This window comes from Cyprinus carpio, chromosome A3 (genome assembly GCF_018340385.1).
Source record: "Cyprinus carpio isolate SPL01 chromosome A3, ASM1834038v1, whole genome shotgun sequence".
In the NCBI taxonomy this organism is placed as follows: Eukaryota; Metazoa; Chordata; class Actinopteri; order Cypriniformes; family Cyprinidae; genus Cyprinus; species Cyprinus carpio.
The window spans coordinates 7,516,808-7,544,506 of NC_056574.1; the positions used below are offsets into that span (position 1 = coordinate 7,516,808).

Consider the following 27,699-nt stretch of genomic DNA (forward strand, 5'->3'; position numbering starts at 1 on the left):
CAATGACAATAAAGTTGAATCTAATCTAATCTAATCTAAAAAGGAGTGCAAATGTCACCGTTTATCTTCAGCACACTCTCAACATCACCACACTCTAAAAAAATGCTGGGTTGTTTTTTCAACCCAAATGCTGGGTTAAGACCGCTGGGTAGGACGTTGGGTTGTTTTAACTTATTGTTTATGTTTTGTTATTGTAGTTCCCTGAAGGAGGGAACGGAGACGCCACGTCGGTGACCGACGAAAATGGGATATCACTTCGATAGACCAATCTACTTCGAGTGTAAACTAAACGAGCCAGTGCACATTGGCATGCAATTATTGCATCCAGCTGCCGCTGATTACAGCGTGAGTATAAGAAGGCAGCAGGTGCAATGCATACCAGCTTTTTGCTGAGGAGCCGAGCCGGAGACCCGGCAGCTCAGCGGCGGTACAGCAACCATGGCGACGGGACGTGGCGTCTCTGTTCCCTACTTCAGGGAACGAGGGTTACCATACGTATTAGGTGTAGGCCGGGGCTCGGAACAAGTAGTTCCACTCACCATTGTCAAAGCACTACCTCACTGGGTGAGATTGGATAACACTGGGAAAACGTACCCGTTCGCTTGGAAGGAGCGATCCTTCCCGAAGGAGGTCTCGGGAGCAAATACACATATAGCATCCGTTTAGGTGTATATGGAGAAATTTTAGGTGATTCAAACCCTCTTGGAAAGGCAGAAGTCTGCCGGGGAAACACGGGCTCTAAGGCTATACCGTGGACTATACACATATGAGTACCGCTTAAGTCTCAATATGGAACCCAGCCTTCCATGGTTCTCACGGATTCATCATGAAGGCCTGGCGCCAGACGTTCCGCCGCGTCCAGCTGCCTAGGGTGATGGAGGATCTCAACAGGGTCTACAGTACGGACACTCTGGAGCGGTTTTTAGCAAGCCGACACTAACCGGGGCCCCTCGGTGCCACTACCCATTTGAGGTGAAAACACAGGAGGATACCGGCTCTGCACGAAGGCTATAGAACCTAGCGAACGTGTTAGGGGTCGCCCAGCCCGCAGCTCTACAAATATCTGTCAGTGAGGCGCCATGAGCCAGTGCCCAGGAGGATGCAACACTTCTAGTTGAGTGAGCTCGCAACCTGAACGGGCAGGGCACACCCTGTGCCTGATAAGCCAGGGTGATGGCATCCACAATCCAGTGGGCCATCCTCTGCTTAGAGATGACATTCCCCTTCTGCCGGTCTTCGTAACAGACAAAGAGCTGGTCTGAGGTCCTGAAGCTTTGTGTCCGGTCTACGTAGCATCTCAATGCTCGGATGGGACAGAGCAAAGCTAGGGCTGGGTCTGCCTCCTCCAGGGGCAGCGCTTGCAGGTTCACCACTTGGTCTTTGAAGGGTGTAGTGGGAACCTTGGGCACGTAGCCGGGCCGGGGCCTCAGGATTACCTGGGAGTTCGCCGGCCCAAACTCTAGGCACGAATCGTCGACCGAAAATGTGTGCAGGTCCCCTACCCTCTTGATGGAGGCCAGTGCAAGTAGGAGCAGAGTTTTCAATGAAAGAAACTTTGGCTCGACTGAATGCAAAGGGTCGAATGGGCCCTGCTGTAGTGATTTCAGCACCAGAGTCAGGTCCCAAGAGGGTATGGAGGGGGGCTGGGAAGGATTTAACCTCCTGGCCCCTCTAAGGAACCTGATGACGAGGTCATGCTTACCTAAAGACTTCCCATTCACGGGGTCATGGTACGCAGCAATAGCGGCAACCTGGACTTTGAGGGTGGAGGGAGACAGCCTTCGCTCCAGCCCTTGCTGCAGAAAGGAAAGCACAACTGCAATCGGGCATCTTCGGGGGTCTTCTCGGCGAGAAGAACACCACTCGACGAACAGGTTCCACTTCAATGCGTAAGCGTGTCTCGTAGACGGTGCTCTTGCCGAAGTGATGGTGTTCACTACCTCCTGGGGCAGGTCACCTAGAACCTCCGCGTCCCGTCCAGGGACCAGACATGGAGTTTCCAAAGGTCTGGACGCGGGTGCCAAATGGTGCCCCATCTCTGAGTCAGTAGATCCTTCCTCAGAGGAATAGGCCAAGGAGGGGCTGTCGCGAGGAGTACTAGTTCGGGGAACCAGGTCCGAGTGGGCCAATACGGCGCCACTAGCAAGACTTGCTCCCGGACTTTGCAAAGTGTCTGTGCAAGAAGGCTCATTGGGGGAAACGCATACTTGCGTAGGCCCCGCGGCCAGCTGTGTGCCAGTGCGTCCGTGCCGAGAGTTCCCTCGGTCAGGGAGTAGAACAACTGGCAGTGAGCGGTCTCTGGAGAAGCAAACAGGTCTACCTGAGCGGCTCCGAACCGTCTCCAAATCAGCTGGACCGTCAGGGGATGGAGTCGCCATTCTCCTGGGAGCATTGCTCGAGACAGCTCGTCGGCTGTACGATTGAGCAGGCCCGGAATGTGAACAGCATGAAGTGAGCTCAGAACCTTCCAACTCCAAAGGAGGAGGTGGCGGGTGAGTTGTGACATGCGAAGGGAGTGCAGACCACCTTGTCGGTTGATGTACGCAATGGTCGCCGTGTTGTCCGTTCGGACCAGCACATGCTTGCCTCGTAAGTGACCTTTGAGACGGTTCAAGGCAAGGTGCACTGCTAACAACTCTAGGCAATTGATGTGCCACTGCAGCTGCGGGCCCGTCCAAACCCCTGAGACTGCATGCCCATTGTACGTGGCCCCCCAGCCGGTGGTGGAAGCATCCATTGTAAACCACAGCATGCCTGGAGATCTGTTCTAGAGGTACCCCTGCCCGGAGTAACGCAAGATCTGACCACGGGGTGAAGGTTTTGGGGACAGGACAGTGTAACTTGGACCCGGTGAGTGCCGCGCTTCCACGCCCACCTCGGGACTCGGCCATAAAGCCAGTGCTGGAGCGGTCTCATATGTAACATATGTCTCATATGCCCCAGGAGCCTCTGAAAGAGTTTCAGTGGGACCGCTGTCCTGCTCTTGAATGTATTCAAGCAGGCTAGCACCGACCGCGCACGTTCCTCTGTGAGGCGTGCTGTCTGTTCGACCAAATCCAACTCCATACCGAGAAAAGAGATCCTCTGCGTTGGCAAGAGTTTGCTCTTTTCCCAGTTGACCCGAAGGCCCAACAGGCTGAGGTGCCGGAGCACCAGGTCCCTGTGCTCGCACAACTGATCCCGAGATTGTGCTAGTATCAGCCAATCGTCTAGATAGTTGAGAATACGAACACCCTGCTCTCTGAGGGGAACAAGAGCCGCCTCCGTGACTTTCGTGAAGACACGGGGAGATAGGGACAGCCAGAAGGGCAGGATCTTGTACTGATATGCCTGTCCTTCAAACGCAAACCCCAGAAAAGGTCTGTGGTGCGGAAGGATCGACCCATGAAAGTACGCATCCTTCAGGTCGATCACTGCAAACCAATCTTGGGGACGGACGCACCCGAAGATGCGTTTCTGCGTCAACATCTTGAACGGTAGCCGATGAAGGGCCCGGTCCAAGATCGGTCGTAACACACCGCCTTTCTTGGGTACAATGAAGTAGGGGCTGTAAAACCCCATCCTCATATCGGCTGGAGGGACCGGCTCTATCGCGTCTTTTGCCAGTAAGACTGCGATCTCTTCCCGCAGAACAGGGGCATCGGACGCTTTCACTGTAGTGAAGCGGATACCGCTGAACTTGGGGGGACGTCGGGCGAACTGAATCGCATAGCCGAGGCTGATGGTCCGCAGGAGCCAGCGAGACAGGCTGGGTAGCGCTGACCAGGCGCTTAGAAACCGTACCGTAAAAACCTTAGAAGCCGTGAGGCCAACGGCGGGAAAAAACGAAACAAAAGATTCTTCACCCGGCCCTCCTCCGGGGGAGGGAGTGGTGCGTTCACCATCTCCCGAAGAGCAGATCCCTCCATCTCTGGGTCGCCTGTCTCAGGGCCGCTTGCTCTTGCGTTTACCACCAAGTTTGGCGGGGGCCTGGACAGGCGGGGGCGGCTCTCCCACGCCCGGCTCCACGACGCTGCTTTGCTGGAGGCTGCTGCGGCTGCGGCGCGGGGGCGGACGCGGAGGCCCGCCCTCGGCAATGAGCAGGCTGGGGCGCTGCGGCCGGCGGACGGGTGGAGGCAGCAGCTGGGCAGGGTGTGTTGGATCGCCTCATTCTGCTTCTGGGCGGCCGAGAACTGCTGGGCAAAGCTCTCAACTGCGTTGCCGAAGAGGCCGGTCTGGGATACAGGAACGTTGAGGAACTGTACCTTGTCAGCGTCCCCCATGTCAACCAGACACAACCAGGGATGGTGCTCCTTGACCACAAGCGTGGACATCGCACGACCCAGGGAACTCGCGGTGACCTTCGTCGCTCGGAGCGCGAGGTCAGTGGCGGTTCGAAGCTCTTTCAGAACTTCTGGATCGTGACCACCCTCGTGCAGGTCCTTCAGTGCCTTAGCCTGGTGCACCTGCAGTAACGCCATGGCGTGTAAGGCGGAAGCAGCTTCCCCGCAAGCCGCATAGGCACTGCCGGTCAGACGAGGAAGGAAGCACCGGGTCTCCACGCCAGGAGGAGGCGGACTTAGGACACAATTGCATCGCTACCCCGCCCGCCCGCTCCACTGACGGGATTCCCGAATACCCCTTCGCTGCACCGCCATCAAGGGTGGTGAGGGAGGAGGAGCCCACTGGCCGTGTTTCTGGCAGTAAAAGGTGCCGTCCACGACTTGGTGAGCTCATCATGCACTTCCGGGAAGAAAGGCACTGGGGCGGGGCGCTGAGAAGCAGCGCGCGCCACCCCGAGATACCAATCATCCAGCCTCGATGGCTCGGGACGCGGTGGAGGATTCCACTCGAGCCCTACCATCTCGGCGGCCCGGGAAAGCATAGCTGCCATTTCGGGATCCGACTCAGGCTTTGCCACCGTCCCTGAGGGCGGCAGCGAAGCCGAATCTTCATCCGACAGCTCTCCCTCCGATGCTGAGATCGACATCCGGTCGGGGGGAGGCCCACTGGATACCGCTGGTATGCTCCTTGTAGAGGGCCCAGCGCGTTCCGTGGGTTGCTCCACTGGATCAGGGGTGCAAGAGGAGCGGTGGTCCCCAGAGGGTTGGTTCCCTGCGGGGTTTGCCACCACTGTAACCCTCAAACCGCCCGTGCTACTGCCGGAAGTGGTTCTCGTCTGTCGGCCGCCAGAACGAGCACCAGATCGCGGCAGCGGGACTCTGCCCCCCTGAAGGTAGCGGAGCCTGGCTCGCAGCTCTGAGACGGTCATCTTCCCGCAGTGAGAACATGACTCGTCCACGAAAGCCACCTCAGCGTGCTTAACGCCCAGACACGTGAGGCAGCGATCGTGACCATCACCCGGTGCCAGGTAACAACTGCATCCAGAAACGCACGGGTGAAACGGCATCCTTATTAGGACGATCCGTCGTCTTTATAAAGACACACCCGTGGAGCTCTTTTAGAGGAAATTCGCTCTCAGGAAATGCTCTTTTGGTGATGAGGCGCACAGGGGAGCTGGCCGCTTGCAACACGACAGGGGGTAGTGCAGCCTGAAGTGTGCAATCCACTTGATGCTGGAACGACCGCCGCTGAAGAGTGTTTTTGCAAGAAGGGAAAGCTTCCCAGAGCGTGCTGAACTCGCAGTTCACCGTCGACAGTTGAGGTAAGCAGAACGATACTCTCGCTCGGCTTCGAAGCAAAAAGCTGGTATGCATTGCACCTGCTGCCTTCTTATACTCACGCTGTGATCAGCGGCAGCTGGATGCAATAATTGCATGCCAATGTGCATTGGCTTGTTTAGTTTACACTCGAAGTAGATTGGTCTATCGAAGTGATATCCCATTTTCGTCGGTCACCGACGTGGCGTCGAGAGTGACCGACTGAAAGGGAACCAAAGTTTAACCCAAATTGGTCTTGATTATAACCCAGCAATGCTGGGTTGGGAACGCAGACGTGAAAGAGATCACGCACGTCACATTAACATCGGACGACGCCAGTGCGAGAAGCTGCCATTTTCTCACCGTGAAAGAAGCGAGAAGCGAATGAAAAACATTATGGTAATTAAAGATTCAAAATGTAAAGTTATCATTCATTGTTTATGTCCGGGAGTATTTTGAGGTTTCATAAAAGGCAGACATAAAAGAGCTTATATTGTAAAATACGCGGACGTGGTTTTTGCCTCAGAAACGGAGGTCTTAACGGCCTCTTTTACTGAATGGAAGAGGTAACGTTACTTTTAATATAACGTCCGTGACTGTCTTATGTCATATTTACATAAGATTTTACAATATCTGCACTTTTTGAGGTGTTAATAGACGATAATGGTTACGGTTATACTCATGTTAATTTATCATCTTATTTTTCACGGTTAAACATAATGTACGTTAGTTTCCTAAAGGAAACGGCGTTATGTAATAAAGACTATCATAATTATTTTGAGGCTGTTGAAGTGGTAATTGTTAAAAGTAATTTTTTGCATGTAATATTTCAGACTTGTTGAGATCGTGTCTTCATTGAGTCCGCTCTGGGAGTTAACTAACTTTACATAAACTTCATAATTCCATCATGTTATTTTTTTTTTTTTTTTTTACTAAGACTAAAAGAATGTTTGTTTTTGTAGATGTTGAAAGCCAAAGACAAGATAACTTCATTCTTTTGAGACTGATGTGTTATTTTTAGAAAATAAATGTTCCTGTTGTTTCCTGCCTGTTTACTTCACATTTCATATTTTATTTAAACCATTGATGTCCCTTTTTTTCTTTGCAGAACTAAAACTTACTTTGGAGTTAAGGACAAAGAAGCCTGCTTGTGTGAGGAGGAGGCGATTTTTTCAGCTTCTTTTGAAGAGAGGGAAAGACAGTTTAAGGCAAGTGAACTTCATAATTTCATGTTATCAGTTATTTTTTATTTATTTTTTTTACAAAGAGTAAAAAGAATGTTTGTTTTCTGTTTTTGTAGATGTTGAAACCAGAGACATAGGAGAACATCATTCTTTTGAGATTTATGTATGTTGTTTTTAGAAAAATAAATGTTACTGTTGTCTCGTGCCTGTTTACGTCACATTTTGATGTAACAACAGTGTGATTACGTGCTCATATTTCATGAAAATTATTGATGTCTGTGTGTTCCATGCAGAAACTCAAACCAACTTTGGAGGTGTCTGATTTGGAGAGTCATCATTCTTGGTCTTCCCTCTTAAAGGAATAGTTCACACAAAAAAATAATTTACTTGCCCTCATGTCATTCCAAACCTATAAGACTTTTGTCTGTCTTTACAACACAATGAATAAATTTTTAATTTTCTCATAATTTTTTGTTGTTCCATTGAGAGTCTAGATAAGCAGTATTTTCAAGCCTCATAAATACAGAGTTATTGTAGAAGTAATCCATTCCGATATTTACATATGAAGATATTTATATATGAATAAATCTTAAATTATATGATAGCGAACATGTATCTTCAAAAGAAAATATTGGTCTCCCAGACTAGCAATGGAGGGAAAAGAAATAAGAGAATATTAAATATATTTATTTGTGTTCCAAAAATTTGCAGTTTGTATGGGTCTGGAACAACATGGGGGAGAGTAAATTAGTACCATTTTTATTTTTTGGTGAACTAAACCTTTGAAGAGCAGCCCTCCACATATGTGAAAATGTGAGGTATGTAAATGTCATGTCTGTTTTAATGTTTATGTAAAGAGGTAGCTTTCTGAAAGCAATATATTTATTCATTACATGCCCTCACACTAGTGCTGCCATTATAGCATTCAAGAGCGCTGTGGCAGACAGACATTAAACAACCACACAAAGAGTTGACACTATAAAACAGACTATTTACCAATCCTTACGGATGTGAACTATGGATGGACTATGAAACAAACTGTAAGTGTTTAATTTGTAAAAACAAAATGTTAAATGCTTGTTCTGTGTTGTTTAGTAGAAATGGAGTTTACACTCTGTCATTCATACACATGCTCACATTGTTTCACACACACATGCATCTGTTAAATGTTATAATATCAGTGTTAATGTTGTACTTTATTTGTGTACTGTCATGACAGAATAGTTTGTAAATAAATTTACTATTTGTACAATTATTATATAATAGTGTTTTTGTATATTTTTATACAATATATAAAATTTACCAAAAAAGACAAATTTGATCTTAAAATTTATATTCAACACATTTTCAATGCTTTATATATAAACTCTGTAGCTGTTAATGCCATACTTTTCTGCATTTCTCATGCATGTTACTTTTTGACTGTTTTCTCTTGTTTTTAATAAATATTTACCATTTGATAGTTATTATTTGTGTGTAAAAGTGATTTTAAAATGAACAAGATTTGTAGGTTTAATGCCTAGCTCAATTTGGGTTCTTTTAGCCTAGCAGTGTAGTAATTTTGAACCATAAAAAAGAAACCCAGCATGCTGGGTTAAACATAATAACCCAACTTCTTGGGTTAAAATAACCCAGCGTTGGGTTCGTCCCTTTTTGAAATTTTTGCCAAAATAACCCAATTTGGATTGTTTTCAACAAAGCAGTTTTTAGAGTGCATAAAGCACTTTCACTTTATCAATGAAATCCTGACAGAATCCAAAAGCTTCTAATGTTCTCCACAAATAAGGGTGCTCAACCCTATGAAAAGCTTCTTCTTGATCTACAGTAGTGAAATAAGTTCAAGATTAATATTGAGCAACTTGGAGACATCAAAAATATCCCACACAAGGATAATATTGTAAAAAAAAATTACCTACACGGGACACAATAAGTCTGATTTTGGATGCACCACCTTATCGATCGCTTTTGTTAAACTATTAGCTAAAACTTTAGAAAGCAATTTATAATTGGAGCAAAGGAGTGAGATAAAACTCCAGATTTTAATTTCTAAAAGATCTGTGGCTCCTCACTGGCAACCTGCCTGAGGCCTGTCATTAAGTACCTGCAAAAGATCCCCCCTACCTCTGTCCAAAATAAATGATAAGATTTAACTGGAAGATTGACATTTTTTTCCAGAATCCATGCCTTGTAAGGCCTTATGCAACTCCCCTAGGCTTAAAGCGCCAGAGAGCTCTGCAATGGCCCCCTCTGACACTTGATTAAGACCTTCAAAAAAAGAACTCTCAGAATCAGAAAAGTTTTCACAAAACTTGCAAGCTCTTTCTCATATTTCTGCATGACTAATTAAAATATCTCCTGTCTCAGAGTGCAAAGCATGCAGGAAATGTTTTTTGTCTGTTTTTTTTTTTTTTTTTTTTTTTTTTTTTAAGACAAAATATATTTAAATGGTGCATCTGTTCAATACTTAAAATAACAAGAACGGATCAGAGCTCCTTGTGTTTTCAACCCCAGTAGGTCTGCTAGCTGGGTTTTTCTGTTTGAGACCATCTCTATATAATTTTAGTCAGTTGAATCAACTAAGCTCTGTAATTTGATTACATCTGTCTCCAAGGCCTTCATAGAACTATTTGACTCTTTGGTGAAAATGTGAGTGTTATGTTGACAACATTGTTTTATTTGAACCTTTTCAAAATTTCACCATTGCTTTAAATTTTGGAATAAATCTTTTGTTTTTGAAAATCTTCCCAAAACAACTTAAAGACATCCTTAGAGTCCTTATTGCAAAATAATTAGTATTAAAATGGCAATATGCACTGTCGGGTTTAATTTGATTTAAAAATAAATAAATAAATAAATAAATAAATCATATAATGATCAGAAAAATTTACTAGAGAATTGATACAGCTCTTAAAAATACCCAACTGATGTTAAAACTATAAAAATGATCTAATCTCGCAAGAGATAGAAACCCTTAAGAAAACAAACCATGGTTTAATTATGGTTTTGTAGTAAAACCATATTAACCACAGAATTTACCATGGTTTAACCATAGCATTTGCAGTAAAACTATGATAAAACCCTGGTCGGGCCGATTCTGGCGTGTTATTCATTCCCATGTTTTACAAGAGTCCGGCAACCGCAACACATCAAAACTCCGGTGTTTCAGCAATGACTCATCTGAATGCCACTGATTGGTAATCGCATTCATGAGCTCAACAGAATCGTGTGTGATTGGTTATAATGCACAGCACTGAAAAAACGCATCTGTCTCTGGCTCTGATTTTTTTTTTTAACCTGTGATACTTTTGGGGGGTTCAATGATAAATGAACAGCATTTATTCAAAATAGAGATTTTTTTCTAAATATATCACTCTTTACTACTAGTATTTCTATCAATTTAACAAATTCTTGCTTAATTAAAAACTAATTTCTTAAAAAAAAAAAAAATGGAATGGTTGTGTATATTGTTCCAAAAGTTACATTTCAAATAAATTGTTCTTTTTAAACTTTTTATTCACCAAATAATCCTGAAAAAGTATCACAGGTTTCCAACTGTGATAATAAATCAGCATTGGATAAAATGTATTTTAAAGTAAATTTTGATCAAGTTGCTGTGCTGGGTGGCTGCAGATCTGAGGTTGGCGTGGTAAAATATGGTGTACCTCAGGGTTCAATTTTAGGTCCTTTACTTTTTAGTCTTTATATTTTTCCTCTTGGCCAACTCTTGAGGTCTCTTAGTCTTGATTTTCATTTTTATGCTGATGACACCCAGATATACATTCACTCAAAATCTGATGTAAATGTGGCTGCTTCACATCTTTCTAACTGTATCACAGATATCAAAAATTGGATGTCTGTTAAGTTTCTATATCTAAATAGTGATAAGACAGAAGTGTTGCTTATTGGTTCGCCTCACCAGTTACGCAGAGTGAAACCCGTAGCCTTGCATGTGGATGGCTCTGTTATACAGTTCCAATCTAAATTAAAAAACCTAGGAGTAATTTTCGATTCTAATTTAACATTTGATCTTCATGTACGAAATACTGTTAAAGTTTCTTTTTTTCATATCAGAAATATATCCATATTACGGTCCATGCTGCCTTTTACTGGAGCTAAAAAATTAATCAATACTCTGGTTTTCTCTAGAATTGATTATTGCAATGCCTTGTTAGCAGGAGCATCAAAATTTATTTTGAACAAACTTCAGTGGGTGCAAAACTCTGCTGCACGTATTCTGACTAGGACAATACATAGAGATCATATAAAACCTATTTTAGAGACCTTGCATTGGCTACCTGTCAAATTTCGTGTTGATTTTAAGATTCTTATGTTGACCTACAAGGCATTAAATGGACTTGCCCCTCAATATCTTTCTGAGCTTTTAATACCCTTCATTCCGACACATAATCTTCGCTCGGCCGACGCTGGTCTTTTTTTAGTTGTTGTGGTGAAGCTAATAAAAGTGGTTGGTGGTGGGTTGTTTTCTTCAGCCCCAAAAGTTATGGAATTCTCTGCCTTCCGAAATTAGAAATGCATCATCCTTGAAAATGTTTAAATCTTTACTTAAAACGTATTATTTTAAGGAAGCATTTGGGTGATAGATGATTTTTGTGGTTGTTTATGTGATGTATTTTATGGGTTTAATTTATGTCTTGGATATTTATTTTTAAATTGTTTTTAGGTTTGTAAAATTGTTTGTAATACTTTATTTGTATTGTGTTTATCATGCCAATTTTATCTATCCTAATTTTGCTTATGTAAAGCGCTCTGAGAATTGACTTTTAAAAGCGCTATACAAAATAAAGTTATTATTATTATAAAGTTATTATTAAGTAAATGGAGGCTTGATTTATAAATGACACTAAGAAAACTGCATTTAAAATATAATATTAATGTTCAACCAACAAAATTTTATTTTAGTGATGTCAAATCCCCTTCAACCAGTAAAATTTAAATTTATTAGCCATGTGCTTCACATTTTTAGTAACAAAGTAGTAAACGAGATATAAGCACATGTTAGGCCACATGCTCTCAAGGTTCCATAGTGAACTCATTTACTAGAAAATTCATATAAATTCAAGTTATAAAAAATATAATTGTACATCCAAATGTGTTTTCTAAACATTTTTTGTCATTGTTAATGCACTTTTATAAAAACAACAACTCAGAGACCAACAAATCTGAGGGTCATTCATAACTGACAAAGTCCTATTATGTGATTATGGCACTATTGACCATCACTGGCAAGCTGTATAATAACCTTTATGCATGTGTTTTTGGTTCATTTTTCTACGTTTTTTGGAAGATGGAGAGACAAATCTGTACTTATTTCAGAAAGTATTGATTATAGTGATATGAGAGCATCGGAAAATCAGGTTGTAGTAAAAAAAAACAAGTTGTTGAGGACCATGGAGGATAGAAGCAATGAGGGTGAGGGCACTGATGAAGAATAGGTTGCTGTGGAAGTCAGTCATTTGGGTATATTACTTTATGCCAGTTTGAAAGATGTGCTCCATACAACAACCAGTGGTCACAGGAAAGATGTCTATCGGCATTAGTATTCTGACAGACAGTGATGCTCCAATGATGACTCAATGATGAAAAAGCATTTGATTGTGTGAGAAGTTTCAGACAATTTGCCAAAAATGATTTACCCTAACAGGACAAAGTGATGATGGACAGGACAAAGAAATGATGGTTCCCTAAAAAAAAAGGTCAAAGGTCAGATGAAAAAAAAAAAAAAATTTGGAAAATGATTTTTACTCCTAAATAAATATAAAATTTAAAGTCTAAATATAAGATCAGTACTGACCAAGTTCAGAGGCTGTCATATGTGGATCAACTTACTAAGTTTTGTATTTTCAAGAGTTTTAATATGAAAAATAACTTTTATATTGATTCAGTGAAAAGAAAAATGTGTCATGGATTTATTGCATTTTGGGAAAAAATACATTTTATAATAAATCTTTGAAAATCAAAATCTGGATTTGAATTTTTATGTTTTTATAACCTAAAGATGCTATGTGAAAGTTTGAAACAGAAAATAGTGGTTTTCATCTTGGCACTTTCTTGGAAAAGAAAACACATTTTTACTCAAATTAATCAAAATGGATCTATTGTGTTTTGGAACCAAACTCTTCAAATAGAACAGGTAATACGAAGAACCTTTAAATAACCATCTTTTTTTTTTTTTTTTAGAGTGTACTGTTATAAAAAAAAAAAAAAAAAAAAAAAAATGAATGCTAGACTTTGAACTCTCCACTAATACAAGATTCAAGTAGTGAGCATGACAATGAACATATAATGGCAAAATTGGACGACAGAGTCCTACTGAATTTGAAAATACAGAAAATGCAGCATTGTACAGTACATTAGATTATGTTTCTTTACATGGACAGTATCTGATCGATTTTGTAACAGAAGCAAAAACTCAAAGTCTTCTGGCTCTTTCTCCCATTAGTACACGACTGTGGTTGCCTCACTCTCCATATAACCCTGTTCTGCCTCGGTCTCTTCCCTCTTTGTCTCACTGTATTGCCTTTCTTTCTTTCTACGTCTGAACATTTTCTGTCTCTGGCTCAGTTCCAATACCTTCACTTTTACTTTGTTGAACTGACTCTGGGGCAGTTTCATCTTAATATAGAGAATGAATAACAAACCTTTTACAATCATATTTGTAACCCGGGTAACCCAGGCTATCAGTGAAGAAGATAAAAGATAAGAAAAAATTAAGAAAATATAATTTAAAGGAAAGTATAAGAAGTTATTTGATCATTAACTGTGTCTGAGTGATGGGCTCTTTAAGACCTAGTAATAGCAGTGAACTGAGTAAGCTCTGCCTACCTGCCGCTTTCTAAATGCGTGAGAGAGAGTTCTCGATTTTCCGAGAGAGGAGAGAGAGAGAGTGAGACAAGGCAGCTGCACTGAGTGATCTTCAAACCCCTCCACATTAAATAATCAATTTAGAGATAAAAGTGTTTATGCAACAGATGCAACAGAAAACCAGAATTTCTGAGCTGATGCTATAACATGAAGAAGCTGTTGCCGGGTTAAGAAGCAGATGAGGCGGGGGCTTGTAAAATAGAGAGAGATGCAGATGCACGGAGCATCAAAGTGCCACAATTGAACTTACTTATTTAGAAATATATCAATTCCTTTCCTTGGTGAGTTACAATTCAAACACTACCTTGATATAATTTTTTTTTTTGTGAGATTTGAGTTCTTCTGTGACGAGTTTCCTGAATTCATGCTGGATGCACGAGGTGCAATTTGTATATGGCGAGCCACCCACGGAACAGTTTTCTCTGCTGAACTGTGTTTTGAGCCACCAAACTGGTAGGATAATCCTTTTCTTTTTGCTTTTGGATAAACGGGACCTGAACTCATTGAGAGCTGTTATTTTAATTATTTTTCCTCTGGATTCACAATCAAAGGACATAAACTTTGAACTCGAACTGTTTCAAAAGAATCAACAGTTCTTTGAACTGAATCATTTAGTTCATAGACTCTGGTTATTGAACCAATTTACTGATTATTGAGTATTCATTGAGTATTTACACATTTATCACAAAAGTGATATATCGGATTTGCAAGAGAATTAACTGAATCGTATTCTGTACATTGAATCATATTGAGTGTTTATCTGAGTATTTGAATTATTGATTGGAACATTTTCTTTGAGAGTATTATTAAGTTATGTTTTATTTTATTTCATTTCTTTTGGGTAACAAACAATTTAAATATTTTATATTCAAATTTTTTTTATTTATTTTTTTATGTTATGTTTTATTTTATTTATTTGTTTCAACTGAGCTGAACTGTTTAACCTGCTGATTCCAAGTGCCTAGAAAGTTCCAAAGAGTAATAAGAGGAAACACTGTATTTCATTTTACACTTTGTCAAATTGTGATAATACGTGATTCATCTATTCAAAGAAAAAAGAGAAAAACATTTTCTAATATAAAATCAATCTTTACACTGTTAAAAGGCTCAGTGTTGGTTATTCACTCACCTGCTGTGTTACCTTCCTCTCTCCAGTAGTCGCACCTTTCTTCTGATCAATTGGCTCATATTGAACATTATACTAGTGTGACATGCTAAACACGTTACATGCTACATATTGCAAATACAATTGTTAAGCTTAGTGCTAATTCATTTTATGTTTTTGTAATGTACTGTAACTACTATTTCATTCAAATAATTATCATACTCTATAGAGCATATTCCTTTGCTGTCAGCCAGTTTAAGTCTTACCTGTACCTGCCTGATTTGGCTGATGCTCAGTGGTCTTTCATTCACTCTCTGAGCCTGCTTCTGCCTCATCTTCAGTGGAAGTACAAGTATTGGCCATTTAATTTAATATTATACAGCATAAATCTATATTATATACTTACAAAACTCATTTAGAACATTTATATTAACTTATAAACTATATATAGGCCTACTATTAATATGGTTTTAATAAAATATAAATATGATATGATATAGATTACTAGTATCAGCTAAGACAAGTGATGGGAAATATACATAATTACAAGATTTAAAGTGTGATAAACTGCTAAATATTCTATATGATAATTTACCTGCTGGCTTGCTGGAGCTTTGAATCCATGTTTGCAGTGTTGAACTGCCTTTAGCAGCCTCCCTTCACTCTCTCTCTCATCTGTCTCTATCTCCTTTTTTGTGAAAGCATTGTTGTTGTTGTTTTGGTCAACAAAGTGTGCCAACAACAGCAAATTTGGTGTTAATTATATTAGATCTGATCAGGTACAATCATTTGAATAGACATTCTAATTCTAAGAACATGGATATTTTGTACAAGTTGTTAGGACTTTTCAAAGACAGAGAGCAAATTATTACTGACAGAAAAAAATAAAAAATACCAAACAACCTTTTTGCCAGGCCCACCCCCAGTGCACGGCCCTGGTAAAAAGATATGTACTGAGAAGGAGGTAATATTGTGTAATCTAGCAATCACCACTCCACTCATATTGTAGCTTGCTTATATATTCATTGCTGTTTACTCTCAATATAGCAACGAAAACAGAATAGTTCCCGCACTTAAATGATTCAAGTGACTCACTCATTAAGACAGTAGGCTAACTGAATATTTAATTTCATACTTATCAGTATATATATATGTATATATATATATATATATATATATATATATACAGTACAGTACAGACCAAAAGTTTGGAAACATTACTATTTTTAATGTTTTTGAAAGAAGTTTCTTCTGCTCATCAAGCCTGCATTTATTTGATCAAAAATACAGAAAAAACAGTAATATTGTGAAATATTATTACAACTTAAAATAATAGTTTTCTATTTGAATATACTTAAAAAAAAAAAAAAAATGTATTCCTGTGATGCAAAGCTGAATTTTCAGCATCATTACTCCAGCCTTCAGTGTCACATGTAACATCCAGTCTATCACATGATCATTTAGAAATCATTCTAATATTCTGGTTTATTATGAGTGTTGGAAACAGTTCTGCTGTCTAATATATTTGATGAATAAAAGGTTAAAAAGAACTGCATTTATTCAAAATTAAAAAAAAAATTCTAATAATATATATTCTAATAATATATTTTCTTTACTATCACTTTTTATCAATTTAACACATCCTTGCTGAATAAAAGTTTTGGTTTTATTTAAAAAAAAGAAAGAAAAAAAATTACTGATCCCAAATTACTGACCAGTAGTGTATATTGTTATTACAAAATATTTATATTTTAAAAACATAGCTTCTTTTTTTTTTTTTTAACTTTTTATCCTAAAAAAGTATCACATGTTCTGAAAAAATATTAAGCAGCAGAACTGTTTCCAACTTTGATAATGAATCATCATATTAGAAAGATTTCTAAAGGTTCATGTGATAATGATCATAAAAATTCAGCTTTGCATCACAGAAATAAATGATAATTTAAAGGATAATAAATTTAAAAACAATTATTTTAAATTGTAATAATATATCACAATATTACATTTTTTTTTCTGTATTTTTGATCAAATAAATGCAGGCTTGATGAGCAAAAGAAACTTCTTTCAAAAACATTAAAAATAGTAATGTTTCCAAACTTTTGGTCTGTACTGTATATGAATAAAACAATATACAATTTATTAAATTATACATTTAACAAGGTAATTAAGGAGTATAAGTTTTAAACATACATTATATCAGATTTAAGGAGAATATAGCAGTTATAACAGTGTAAAGATGGATAACATTCAATCAATAAATAGCAGGCAGCATACCAACATTTCAAGATTAAATCTACGCCCTTACCCTGCCCTGAATAAGTGTAAATTATAGATCATACGTACCATCAGCGATCATCAGTAATACTGAAATCAAAACACAGTTCGGTGGCTGCATCTTCCAATAGCCTATGCGAAATAAAGCAGAAAGATCATGTCTACTAGCTGCAAATGATCGCAGATATTACTGCTGACGCACGCTTCTGTTAGCGCAATGCGGCAGACTGAACACTTCATTTCACTTTCATTTTAACTTTCACTTCTAAATTGCCATAAAGGCTGGTCAAGTCAGATGATTGTAAGAGGGGGTTGTAGACCATAGGAGGAAACTTCCGTCTCTTGAGAATGGGTCCGTCGAAATAATACTGCGGTCAAGCCAGTCGCCAAGTCAAAAAGCACTGTCAATCTAGCCGCCACGTTATTTCGAGGGTCGCACATAAACTGCGTATTACGGTAAAACCGTCAGAGAACTGAGCTGATTGCAGTGCTCTTCCTGCGAATGCTATTTTTTTTCCCCAACACACAGTCCGTAACTGTCTGATGCTGAATACCAAAATAAAAGCCCTCCAATAATCATATTACAAAATAAGAGCAAGAATATAAACTTGCTGCATCTCTACATTCAAAAAGCTATAAAAATAAAAGTTCTAGATTGTACAGACTAGTTCCACCTCAGATTGAGAGTATACACTCCCACAGTGTCATCTGTGTCGTTTCAGGACTATCCGATGTGGAAATACAAAATTTAGAGCCCCCTAACTTTAATATGTGTTGTTCTGTGTCTACTTTCAAAAAAGTTATAAAAATAAAAGTTATAGATTGCACAGACCACTTTCAACTAAAATTAAGAGTTCACCTTCCCACTGTGTCAGATGTGTTGTTTCAGGACTGTCTTATGTGGAATTACAAAATTTAGCTTTCAGTTTCAGTTGCCAATTCAAGAGATAGATAGATAGATAGATAGATAGATAGATAGATAGATAGATAGATAGATAGATAGATAGATAGATAGATACCTGATTCCAAAAAAGTTGGAACATTGTACAAATTGTGAATAAAAACAGAATGCAATGATGTGGAAGTTTCAAATTTCAATATTTTATTCAGAATACAACATATATGACATATCAAATGTTTTAAACTGAGAAAATGTATCATTTTAAGGGAAAAATAAGTTGATTTTAAATTTCATGGCATCAACACATCTCAAAAAAGTTGGGACAAGGCCATGTTTACCACTGTGTGGCATCCCCTCTTCTTTTTATAACAGTCTGCAAACGTCTGGGTGTAGCTTCCTGGCTTAAAAATGTTGAACTCCTCCAATGATGATTCATAATGAGCTTTATTAAAGATCCGTCACCATAGATTTGCAGTAATCACCGTGAAATGCCATAAGACATCACGAATCACCGTAAGAGCTTTACATGAAAACAAACAAAACACAATATACCATGAAATAAACCATGAAACAAACATACATCAAATCACATACAAACTAATACAAATACAACAACGAATAACATCTAACATCATACAAACAAATAACCATTACTACATTACATAAAACAAGAAATCCAAAACAATACAGATAACAGTCAATTTTACCATATTCTCCACTTAAACCAGGAGCTAAATCCTTGAAGTTGTATTTATCCTTGAGGTTTTGTTTAACTGAAAAATTTTGGATGTATATGCTATTTGCTTCAATGCTTTGAGCACGCCACAATATATCTGCTTAAGTGGATGAATTTCAAAATAAAAGACCTAATTACCACAAATGTACAAACTAATAAAAAACCCAAAGATCCAACGATTAAACAATACACATTCAAAATAGACAACATAAATCATTTAAATATGAAAAATTTAAAGTAAACTGTATAAAAGGACATAACCAAATCCTTAACACTAGGGACTGAGAAGACAAGTTGGTCAAGTTTAGGAATAGGAATGTTGTCCCGTTCTTGTCTAATACAGGCTAACAGGCTCTTTATGATGCACCAAATGTTTTCTATGGGTGAAAGATCTGGACTGCAGGCTGGCCATTTCAGTACCCGGATCCTTCTTCTACGCAGCCATGATGTTGTAATTGATGCAGTATGTGGTCTGGCATTTTCATGTTGGAAAATACAACCTGAAAGAGACGATGTCTGGATGGGAGCATATGTTGTTCTAGAACTTGGATATACCTTTCAGCATCGATGGTGCCTTTCCAGATATGTAAGCTGCCCATGCCACACACACTCATGCAACCCCATACCATCAGAGATGCAGGCTTCTGAACTGAGAGCTGATAACAACTTGGGTTGTCCTTGTCCTCTTTAGTCTGGATGACATGGCGTCCCAGTTTTCCCAAAAGAACTTCAAATTTTGATTCGTCTGACCACAGAACAGTTTTCCACTTTGCCACAGTCCATTTTAACCTTTTCAGTGCTGAGTTTAGAATATCTCAGCTGTCCCCCTGGAGTGAGTTTTTTAACGGCCATAGAACGTTGGTCTGTATTACGTTTCAGTTTCCATGGTAACACCTGAAATTGGCGCTTTAATACTGCCTGGCCAGGAAGACACATTTGATGTTTTTTTTCTTCTAACTGTAAGTCTTTTGTAAATGTTATAATTATAATAAACTTTTTATGTTGTTTTCTTTTCATGGCAAATATAATCCTAAACATGTTGCAGCAGTTGCGCACATTAAGTCGACGAGCGGCAAATGTAAGAAATTTGTTGCTATTTGCATTTAATACGGGCTATGGCCGCAGCCTAGTTTGTTTACATTGCAAAGCAGCATGGGGTTCACGTGACTCAAAGAAAAGTTTTCAGTCACGTGACCTGTGCTGCGTGTGGCAGGGTAAAATAATTATTAGCTATAACACTGGACTCTTTGTAAAAACGAAGCACAAGGCGGTCAATTTTACTTCTATTTCAAGCCACGAACATTGGATCACTCTCGAAAACAAAGATATGAACACAAACACTTGTGTTTCAAAAACAGGAAGATATTTGGAACAGGAAACTTGTGCTTACCGTCATGTGCAGGAGGATGGAAGTCGTGCATGTACTTCGGTGATCACACAAGGTATTATGATCATGTATGGCAAATGTATTATTCTCATATTTTATTATTTCAAATTTAATCTCGTTAATTTTATTGTTAACAAGAAATAACATCAACCAGAATGGCATGTCGATGAAACAATGTGCATGAATCCTTTATATTAAAGTGACAAAATATTCAAATACTATTAATGAAAACGCGAAGCCAAAGTTAGTATTGAACTTTTTTTTTTTTTAAACCAAAGTTGGTTTGGTACAATTTGCTTAGTTGCACAAAAATAAAGGTAGTTTAACAGCATGAACAGATTTACATCTCATATGTGTAGAACAGTCATCAAAAAGTTTGTACAGCAATTACAAAGTATTTAGAATATATATCATGAAATATCTAAATATAAGGAAATTCTATAATAATTATGATAATAAATAATTACATATAAATTGATTAAATATACTTACAACTACAACTTGACAGCTAAATTGTTCCTAAATTACTGTACACTTATTTACAAGGTTGATTTAATAGCTGTGTGTTTATGTGTGTGTGTGTGTGTTTGATATATTTTGCACTTTAAACAATATACATTAATTACACAGTAAAGATTATTTACACAGTAACAAAAAAAGAAGAAGTATTGTTACAGTAACTTTTTTTTAATTTTTTTCAGAAATAGGCTGAAGTGTGGTACTGTTCAAAACACTCTGTTGGACACAGCACTGTGTTGCAAGGTTTGCACATGAACCTCGTCTTCTGCCTTTTCTGTGGGCACTTTTTGGTGGTCAGACAGACCTTGCAGTACCTGCGTGTGTTCTTCCCCTGTTGGACAGTTGCAGGGATCTCAGAGGGGAAATGCCGGGCAGTGAGACGAAGTGGGTTGTAAGCAGGAGGGTGACCACCAGAAGATGGTTTCCGGGGAGTGCGGTGTTCTTTCACATGTTGGCGGACAAGATTTTTGCGGAACTTTTGGTATGTCAGGCTAGAATCATTCTTCACCTTGTACACAATGAATGCATTGTGTACTGCAAGGTCCACAAAATGGAAGAACAGTTTCTTGTACCATTTTAAGGTCTTGCGAGTACAGCCAACAAAACTGTCCATCATATCGACCTTATCCACAGCACCCATTTTCTTATTGTAGTCCAGCACGCATTGGGGTTTGATTTTCTCATTTCCAGTTGTGTGGTCTATCTTTCCAGAGGGTGACATCTCTGCTGAGTTGACTGTTGTCGGCATGTGGACATCTCGTTTGTCATGCCACTTCATGGCCAGCATTTCTTCGCAACTTTTAAAGTCTGCCTCCCCAATGGACATCCCGTCTCGGAAGCGTGGCATGCCCTTTCTGTTGGCCTCACTGTTCCACTAGCCCCGGTTTTGCCTCTCAGCAGGTGATTGTAAAGAGAAGGACTGGTGTACCAGTTGTCCACGTACAGAGTATGCCCTCTCCCCAGGTATGGCTTCAATAGTGTCTGCACTACTGAGCCAGACACACCAAGTCCTGGAGTGTGTGTGATGTCTGTGCTGGAGCCAGTGTACACTACCACATTGATGACGTACCCAGTCAGAACATCACACAGCATGAAGAGCTTGATCCCGAACCTTTTCCTCTTTGATGGAATGTACTGTCGAAATCCAAGCCGGCCTTTCCACAGCAGCAGTGACTCATCAATGCAGTCCCTGTGAGGAACGAACATCTGCCCAAAACCAGCCATCAGAGAGGTGAAAACGCTTCTAATTTTATTCAGAGGATCTCTGAGATTTGCTGTAGCATTGTCAGCAAAGTGGAGGGCCCTCTGGAGTAGTTGGAACCGATCCAGAGAGAGGAGAGCAGAGAAAAATGGGGTCTGTATTACTGGGTCGGTGCTCCAGTAATCTTTCAAGGAGTTTTTTCTTACCAGGCACATAATAATAACAGCTGCCAGAAATGTGTAAATTTCATTTACAGTTGTTTCAGTCCACTTTGCCAGCTTCCCAGGGATAGTAGCCGACTCTTTCAGCTGATGAGCATACCTATTGGTCTCCTGCACCACTTGCTCCACAAGTTGCTCCTTTATAAATAATCTGAAACATTCTGGCTCAGAAGGATTTGTTAGGTTACTTTGAATACCTTTGTTAGTGTTGTCAAAATCCAGGGCTGATGGAAAGAATGGATTGGACGTCCAGGTTGGAAGGAAGTTCTCCACAACAGCGCCCTCACTCATTGTCAGGGATCGGCGGGGCTTCGGAACGATCACAGCCCGCAAGGTTTTCTGGGAGGTGGGCTTCCTCATCACTGTCTGACAGCTGTCCGTCACTGCCACTGCCAGATTCAGTGTCCGAGTCAAAAAGAATGTCCAAAATATCATTACGAGTAAGTTTTCTTTCCATGTTTACTCTGAAGTAATGTGGTCAGCTCAGACGGAGACGCGTCACAACCCCGCCAAACATTCCCGCAAAAAAAAAAAATAAAAAACCCTTCCCCGCGAACTATGAATAGTGATGTCATGAGCTGTCAAGTAGGAAGCCATGTTTGTTTGTATACTATAAGTTATGTAAACAATAAACTAGTAATGCGACGCATCGGGTGGTCGTGTTTCATTGATATTTTGTGCTTATATGCCCTATAAACGTTTGCTGTGGTACTTCTGTGACAATCTGAGTGTTTGTGACATAAAATAATCATATAAAGTGCCTATAAACACTGTTTGAGTGAACGTAAATGACAGCCGCGCTGCCTATGATGAAAGCAAAGACGGCTGCGCGCATTTCATTCATACATTATTTCTTGTGCTTATGTGCTCAATAAAGTTTTGTTGTGGTACTTCTGTGACAATCTGGGTGTTTGTGACATAAAATAATCACATATAAAGTGCCTATAAACACTTTGAGTGAACGTAAATGACCGCTCATCAGCCTATTATGAAAAGAGACGGCTGCGCGCATTTCATTCATAATTGACATTCTTCTGCTTATTTGCCCTATAAACGTTTGTTGTTGTACTTCTGTGACAATCGGAGTGTCCGTGGCATAAAATAAGCACATTATGCGAATGCAAACGAGTGAACGTAAACGACAGCCGCGCTGCCTATGATGAAAACAAAGACGGCTGCGCGCATTTCATTCATACATTAATTTATTGCGCTAATATGCTCTATAAACTTTTGTTGTGGTACTTCTGTGACAATCGGAGTGTCCGTGGCATAAATTAAGCACATCATGCACATGTTAACACTGTTTGGGTGAATGTAAATGACAGCCCATAAGCCTAAAACAAACAGGCTGAGCTTGTTTCATTCATACATTATTGTGCTTATATGCCCTATAAACTTTTGTCTGGTGCTTCTGTGACAGTATAAGTGTATGTTACAAAATAAACACATCAAGTGCCTATAAAAGCTGTTTGAGTAGCTAGTTGTGCAAATATGAATGACCAGCGTTTCTCATGCTGGCCTCTCTGTGTGTTGGCGCAAGAAGCCGATTTGAAATTTTGAATCTGGCAGTTATGCGACGTCACTGAACGTTCCAAATCCCATATGTGGGACCATACTCTCAGGGGCACGGAAATAAAAATCCCATATGTGGGACCGTACCGCTCAAAAGGTTAAATGAGCCTTGGCCCAGAGAAAATGCCTGCGCTTCTGGATCACGTTTAGATATGGCTTCTTTTTTGACCTATAGAGTTTTAGCCGGCAACGGCGAAAGGCACGGTGGATTGTGTTCATCGACAATGTTTTCTGGAAGTATTCCTGAGCCCATGTTGTTATTTCCATTACAGTAGCATTCCTGTATGTGATGCAGTGCCGTCTAAGGGCCCGAAGATCACGGGCATCCAGAATGGTTTTCCGGCCTTGACCGTTACACACAGAGATTGGTCCAGATTCTCTGAATCTTTGGATGATAATATGCACTGTAGATGATGATAACTTCAAACTCTTTTTCAAACTGCAATTTTTCTCTGAGAAACTCCTTTCTGATATTGCTCCACTATTTTTTGCCGCAGCACTGGGGAAATTGGTGATCCTCTGCCCATCTTGACTTCTGAGAGACACTGCCACTCTGAGAGGCTCTTTTTATACCCAATCATGTTGCCAATTGACCTAATAAGTTGCAAATTGGTCCTCCAGCTGTTCCTTATATGTACCATTTAACTTTTCCGGCCTCTTATTGCTACCTGTCCCAACTTTTTTAGAATGTGTTGCTCTCATGAAATCCAAAATGAGCCAATATTTGGCATGACATTTCAAAATGTCTCACTTTCAAAATTTAATATGTTATCTATATTCTATTGTGAATAAAATATAAGTTTGAGATTTGTAAATTATTCCATTCCTTTTTTACTCACAATTTGTACAGTGTCCCCAGATAGATTTAAACAAGTAGTATCCAATAAGTAGAACAAAATATAAAATAAAAAAAAGTCTGCAAGTCTTGTCACTAGTGGAAGCGGAAGTCTGCAGCCAGACCCTTCTCCATTATATTATAATACAATTGTACTGCAGACTCTTCACTGAGACAGTCATGTTTGTTACCAAAAGGACCAAAAATGAAGTACATATGCTTCCTGTGCATGTTTTCTAAAAGAATGGAATCACAAAAGGTTGATTGGCACTCATCTATACCACAGGTTATACTAAAATTTGGTTCATGTGCATGTACAACTCCAACATTTTGGATTAACTTCAAAAGAGTGAATTGCTCTTTGGGCAATGGTACAGTTGAGGATCTAATACAAATGGCTAATCATTCAGAGTAAAGTTACTGGCAGTGCTTGTCTCCATCTTCCACAGTGTTGACAATTTGCCTCTGAAGGAAAGTCAGTGTCTTTCTCAGGTGTGTTGGATATGCAATGTTGAAAGCAAAATACATACAGATGGCTGTTATGAAGGCTTTATCAAGGCTGGTGCACTGGCACATGTCTATTCCATCTTCTTTCACCACACTGAGCCATCCTCCTATGATTGCAATTTTCCAGCCAGTATCCATCAGTTGTATGGTAGGAAAGGGTGTAGCAGGGTCACCCTACATAAAAAAATAATAATAAATAAATAAATAAATAAAAATTAATAATAATAATTAAACAACAACAAAAAACAACAACAACAAAAAAAAAAATGAAAATGCTTTTCAAATTGATCAAATTCTGTTACATCCTCTTAGGCTCAGACAGTGTAGCTACATACAGTGCAGAACTGCAAAAACAATTAGAAGGCTTATGTATAAGGGTCACAATATACAATGCATTTCATGTTCTTTTATACACTGATAAATCTTACATTGTTTTCTAAAACTATTGTTTTAAATTAACAGATGGACTAAGAATAAATAAAAGAATAAAATATTACAGGAAAAGATTTAAAACAAGATATTTTACAGTTGATGATTTAATTTTTACTATACTCACTCCAGCAGGTGTCCTTAAGTATGGGTATTTTTGAGTACATCCTCCAGAGACATTCCTTCCATGCTTTCTCAACATCTCCAGGAGAATGTTTGTGCCATGTGGTCTTTGACAGTCCAGGTGTCTGGATGTGTTTTCCGATACTCACTTTGTAGCACATTCACATGGGTCTCAACAGACATCGAATCCTCCCCAAAAAGTTTCCATCATCAGAACAAGAGAAACAGATAATGCTTAAACTGTGACAGATATGCGAAACATCTAAATACTTATTGAACAAGGTGCTTTAGATATATATATATATATATATATATATATATATATATATATATATATATATATACACACACACACACACACATTTTGAAATGTCAGTTAACAAAAGAGATATAACATGCCATATAACAATATCAAACAGTTTGTAACCATTGCATAAAATAAATGTTATCACCTTGTATTTCGTCCTTTTTTTTTTTAAACCTCCTCTCCATCACAGATATTTGGGCAGAAAAAGAAATTACATAATCTGAAAATGCAAGTGTTCTTACAGTGTTAAACAGTAAAACTTCAAACCAAGAACAAAAGTACAATTTATGCCCAATTTTTATTCATTTATTTATTTTTTAACAAGAAAAAACGTCCTAGGCCTTGTAATAACACGCCCTGAACGAGTGACTACAGATTTTGACGAAGGTTCCCCACCTATTGAGGAGGTATGTTTCACCAACTGAGGTGGCTGCTGCATGAGGAACTTGCGCTATGCGACCTGAAGGCCTAAGAACATGAGGAACAGAAGAGAGTACAGGAGCCTCATTTTCACCAACCCACAGCCCTCCTGATGACAAAGGGAGAGACCCAGATAAAGCTGTGTAAAATGGTCTCAACTCCTGAACCCTTTCTTCCTTACAGAGGGGCTCGAAAGTTTGGGCACCCCTTGCAGAATCTGTGAAAATGTGAATAATTTTCAAAAAATAAGAGAGATCATACTAACTGCATGTTATTTTTTATTTAGTTCTGTCCTGAGTAAGATATTGTACATAAAAGATGTTTACATTTAGTCCACAAGACAAAAAAATTGCTGAAATTATTAAAAGAACCCCATTCAAAAGTTTGGGAACCCTTGGTTCTTAATACTGTGTGTGGTTACCTATGTGGTTACTGTTTTGTGATGGTTGTGCATGAGTCCCTTGTTTGTTCTGAACAGTTAAATTGAGAACTGTTCTTTAGAAAAATCTTTAAGGTCCTGCAGATTCTTTAGTTTTCCAGCATCTTTGCATATTTGAACCCTTTCCAGCAGTGACTTTATGATTTTGAGATCCAATTTTTTTTACACTGAGGACAATTGAGGGACTCAAACACAGCTATTAAAAAGGTTCAAACATTCACTGATGCTCCAGAAGGAAACAAGCTTAAAGCTTAAAGACCTTAAAGATTTTTCTGAAGAACAGTTCTCAGTTTAACTGTTCAGAACAAACAAGGGACTCATGCACAACCATCACAAAACAGAAAGACAGTCGTGGATCACCAGGTAACCACACACAGTATTAAGAACCAAGGGTTCCCAAACTTTTGAATGGGGTTCTTTTTTTTCAGAATTTCAGAATTTTTTTGTCTTGTGAACTAAATGTAAACATCTTTCATGTACAATATCTTACTCAGGACAGTACTAAATAAAAAATAACATGCAAGAAGAGCGGCGAGTACCCAGTACTAGAATGAGGTGTAGCATTAAATGACAGTACAACTGCAGATAAGTACTGGTCCCATTCACCAAGACTCTGAAAAAGAACCTTCACTAACTGATCCTCCAATGTTCTATTGAACCGTTCTACCATTCCGTTACCATGAGGGTGGTAAGGTGTAGTTCTCTTTTTACTAGAGTTTAATCTCTTACAGATGTCCTGCAAAATCTCTGATTCATACTGATGTCCCTGATCAGAGAATAATTCCTCTAGAACACCGTGTTCAGGTATGTACTGGTCACACAACAACCGTGCCACTGTACTGGCTGATTGGTCCACCATAGGATACGCGTTGACGTATTTCTTAAAGTGATCCTGCACCACCAACACATACCTATTACCGCTCTTTCCAATGTACGTTCAGCACTGTAATGTCCAGAACAGGGATCACCATGCAAATAGTGTAACGTGTCCTGAATGAGAATATCAGGAATGACCACC

At 39.5% G+C, this 27,699-nt stretch overlaps 2 protein-coding genes across 2 annotated transcripts in view; both read right to left on the reverse strand.

Annotated features, from left to right (window-relative positions):
• LOC122135622 (butyrophilin-like protein 2) overlaps positions 1 to 17,509 on the reverse strand; it is a 55,592-nt gene extending 38,083 nt beyond the window's left edge. The window contains exon 1 of the mRNA XM_042715671.1: positions 17,154 to 17,509. Coding sequence (XP_042571605.1) covers positions 17,154 to 17,205 — 52 coding nt within the window. The 5' untranslated portion in view covers positions 17,206 to 17,509. The remainder of the gene's footprint in view (positions 1 to 17,153) is intronic.
• A 3,296-nt stretch (positions 17,510 to 20,805) lies between these two features.
• On the reverse strand, positions 20,806 to 22,409 carry LOC122135623 (piggyBac transposable element-derived protein 4-like). Its single transcript, XM_042715679.1, is given in 2 exon segments — positions 20,806 to 21,488; positions 21,491 to 22,409. Coding segments are annotated over 2 exon segments (1,602 nt in total).
• Between the last annotated feature and the right edge of the window lie 5,290 nt (positions 22,410 to 27,699).